Source organism: Vollenhovia emeryi, unplaced genomic scaffold (assembly GCF_000949405.1).
Source record: "Vollenhovia emeryi isolate VEMERY1.0 unplaced genomic scaffold, V.emery_V1.0 DF941910.1, whole genome shotgun sequence".
NCBI lineage: Eukaryota > Metazoa > Arthropoda > Insecta > Hymenoptera > Formicidae > Vollenhovia > Vollenhovia emeryi.
This window is the reverse complement of record NW_011964456.1, coordinates 746-4,436: the sequence shown is the minus strand read 5'-3', so window position 1 is coordinate 4,436 and position 3,691 is coordinate 746. Positions and strand designations below refer to the sequence as shown.

Below are 3,691 nucleotides of genomic sequence, written 5' to 3'. Positions count from 1 at the left end.
CAACGTGGTCGATCGGGACCGTGGTCAATTGCAACGTGGTCAAGTGAAAAGTGAAGTGAAAATGCTGGTCTGGTCGACGACGACGACGACGACCGGGACGAAGACGACCGGGACGAAGACGACGACAAAGACGTTTCTTAATCCAAAATTTAACAAATCTGACTTTTGCATTGCAATACCTCCACTCCTGGAGCACGTAGGAGAAAAGTAAAAACACTTTTATTATGCAAATCGTACCCAAGCTATCGATTAAGCGCAATCTCAATTTCGTCGGATCAGCCGTTGTTGAGATCCGAAAATCTGAGGGCCCGTCAACTCGTTTACTCGCGTAAACTTACACGGTCGGTCTCGCACGCGTGTACTAGCTACGCTTACACTTGGCGCGAGACACTACCGTGTCTCGTGATCCGTTCAAGGTACGACAACAGACATCCGTTAAATGTCCATTTCACGTCCACGGGCGTTCGGACGTAAATTGGACTTAAACTGGACGTCCACAGGACATCCTGTGCTATCTGGGTACTAACAGCTAACATTTTTGCAGCGAGAGCTATTACTTTTATAATAGTGGCAAAAGGTTTTACTACTATTACAAAAGTAATAGCTCTCGCTGTAAAAATGTTAGCTGTTAGTATATGGTAGCTAATCTTTCTTTTCCGTGTAAGAAAACATTCTTGATTTTTATGTTTACTTTTTGTTTATTATTTTAACACCACACATTATTTTATAATTATATAATTTCTATGATACGCACGGAAAAAAATAATTTTGCTGTTGCAGCGAAATTGTTGCTGCTACTTGAATACTGCATACGTATTTGATAAGAATGTGATGGCGATACGAAAATTTCTTTATTATACATTATTAAAATTATTCACCTTTACAGCAGAACGTTTGACTGAACAGAAATTCTTTGATTTCTTTAGCATTTCGCACAATTATTTTTCAATAAAATTAGTGTTCTTAACACAGAGTTGACCATAAAAGAGAAAATAACTTTATTATAAAATAACAGACAAAATTTACTTAAATTTACATATGGTATACTGTGCTAGCAAATTATTTTTCTCCTCGTGATGTCAGTGAGTGAGACAAGTTTTCAACTTGCCTGCACAGCCCTGAGATCTAAGCAGCTGCCCTCTCGTGCCGTTCAGTGAACTAAAGTCGCAGTCGGTAATCCAGCTCTCATGGTAAAAAGCTGGTACAGCAGTTAAGATTCACTGTAATAAAGAACATCTAAGGAAAACCATATTGGATGAGGACATTTACAATTAGGGATAATAGGTGCTTTCCAACAATGAAACACTGTGTCGTCACTGTGTAACACAGTGTTACACAGTGTCGACTTGTAGCTGGAACGCTGTTTAGCTTTTTTGTGTTACCGCCAGGGTGCAGAGTAAGTCTTTCCCGTAACTTATCCCTAGGACTGTATTCAGAATTGCGACGAGTGCGATAATCTATTTTACCATTTTATTAAAGGACATGAAGGAAGAACACGACAAGACCGTGAGGAAGAATAATTCAACCAACATTAATGCGTGTCAAGGTGAGTAATAAACGAAACACAGATTTCTGATTTAGGGCGTTTTCCAGCAAGGACACAATGCGACGCAGTGTAACACTGTAAATCATTACATCCTTGTTATTTGCCAATGTTAAACAAGGATGAAACGATTCACCGTGTTACACTGCGTCCTTGCTGGAAAACGCCCATTATCTTATTTATAAATATGAGATATAAAAATAAGATAAGAGATAAAAAATCGATGAATTTACAATATATGAATTACATTATTATGAAAAAGTATAATAGAAAATAAATAATTTTTCTGTATGTCGGTTTTAATATAAATTAAATATAGTAAATGTTTATAATTTTATTTACAAAATTAATAAGTTTGATTAATTAAACAATAATCTTTGTTTAGATGGATGTAAAAGAAAAGATAGCGGTTAATATTATAATGGAAAATATACTAAACACCAGTGCAAGTACAGAGAATTCTCTCTCAAGCACCAGTGAAATAGATTGGATCAGTAGTTCTTCAGTTACATCTTCAAGCAGTGAAGACAACGATAATTATTCATTGTTGTTTCCTCTAATGAAGTATTTAATCAGTGGGCGTAAGAGACATCGGGTCGAACATTACCTCGATATTGTGGATAGCTGGACGAACTTGGAATTTAAGGAGCATTTGCGAATTGAGCGTACCACAGCAATTCGATTAATAGGTAATATTCATTAAAAAAAGATATAATTTTTATTTTTAAACATGATTTTACAATATTTAAAGTGTATAAGTGTATATTTTTATATATTTTAGATGAATTACATGGAAGTATATTTATTCCTTCGCATTCATTTGGAATGAAACCAATTGAAGCAAAAGTCAGTTTTCTTATATTTTTATGGCACATGGCAAATACGGAACCTCTACGAACTATATCAGATAGATTTGATGTTTCCATTTCATCTGTTTTTCGAGTAATTCGTCGAGTAACAGCATGGATTTTGACAAAATTAGATGACGTTATTAAATGGCCTCAAGGAAGACATATTGCGTACGTTTGTCATGAGTTTTATACTAAGAGAGGTATTCCAGACATAATAGGAGCTATTGACTGCACTCACATTAGAATAGAAAAACCTAATGTAGAAAATGCTAGAGATTATTGTAATCGAAAAAAATACTTCTCTATAAACTTACAAGCTGTCGTTGATGCAAATATGAAATTCACTAACATTTATTGTGGTCAGCCGGGTTCTCTCCATGACGCACGAGTCCTAAGAAAATCGGAATTGTACAAATCAGCTAATGAACATAGAGAAGCAGTTTTTTCAAACAGAAAATTTATACTCGGAGATTCTGCGTATCCATCGTTACAGTGGCTTGTACCTCCATTCCGTGATAATGGTCACCTTACTCCTCAACAGGCTGAATTTAATTTCATACATTCTTCAACTCGTATGGTTGTAGAAAAAGCATTTGGCTATCTGAAAGGACGTTTTCGACGAATTAAATTCTTTTCAGATTACCGTGAAATGCCATTTATTACAAACACAGTTGTAGCTGCATGTATCTTACATAATTTATGTTTAAATTGTAAGGATAATAATTTCAATGATGATGTGGAAATTGAGGAACTAAATAATGTAAATGATGACCCTAACGAAAATATAAATTGCGAATACCAGGTAGATCGAAGGATGGAATTATTCAGGGAAATATTTGACCAAGAATAAACAAAGTATACTGATTTATAAGTTGTAAACAAATGTATTTAACTACAGTATATACTAATAATTACAATTAATAGCAAGTTGAGAAAATTACAAAAATTCGTTTCGTAAAAATTTAGTTGTTAAGTATTAGAATTAATAGTAATTATTATGGAATGTTTCTTAAATAAAAACTTACTTTGTAAAGAAATGATTGGTAGTTTTACATATAATAACGTCCTATTCTTGAGATCACAGAGATCACAGATAAGTTTTGTACTCACACAAATTTTTTACATATAATAATCTCTTGTAATAATTATACTTCAAATGTTTTATATATTGCAAACTTTTTGATGTTACATGCTAAATCACAATCATTTTAATTGCAATTAAGAGAAAGTATTTTTATTGAATATGACAAAGAAAAAATAGCACAATATTTGACAAAAAAAACTTTATAGTGCAAAG

General features: G+C 33.6%; 1 protein-coding gene across 1 annotated transcript; it reads left to right on the top strand.

The window, feature by feature from the left end:
- Positions 1–1,928: 1,928 nt before the first annotated feature.
- LOC105570753 (putative nuclease HARBI1) lies at positions 1,929–3,268 on the top strand. Its single transcript, XM_012028194.1, has 2 exons — positions 1,929–2,232; positions 2,325–3,268. The coding sequence occupies exons 1-2, from the start codon at positions 1,929–1,931 to the stop codon at positions 3,242–3,244; spliced, it is 1,224 nt and encodes a 407-aa protein (XP_011883584.1). The 3' UTR covers positions 3,245–3,268.
- The last annotated feature ends 423 nt before the right edge of the window (positions 3,269–3,691 follow it).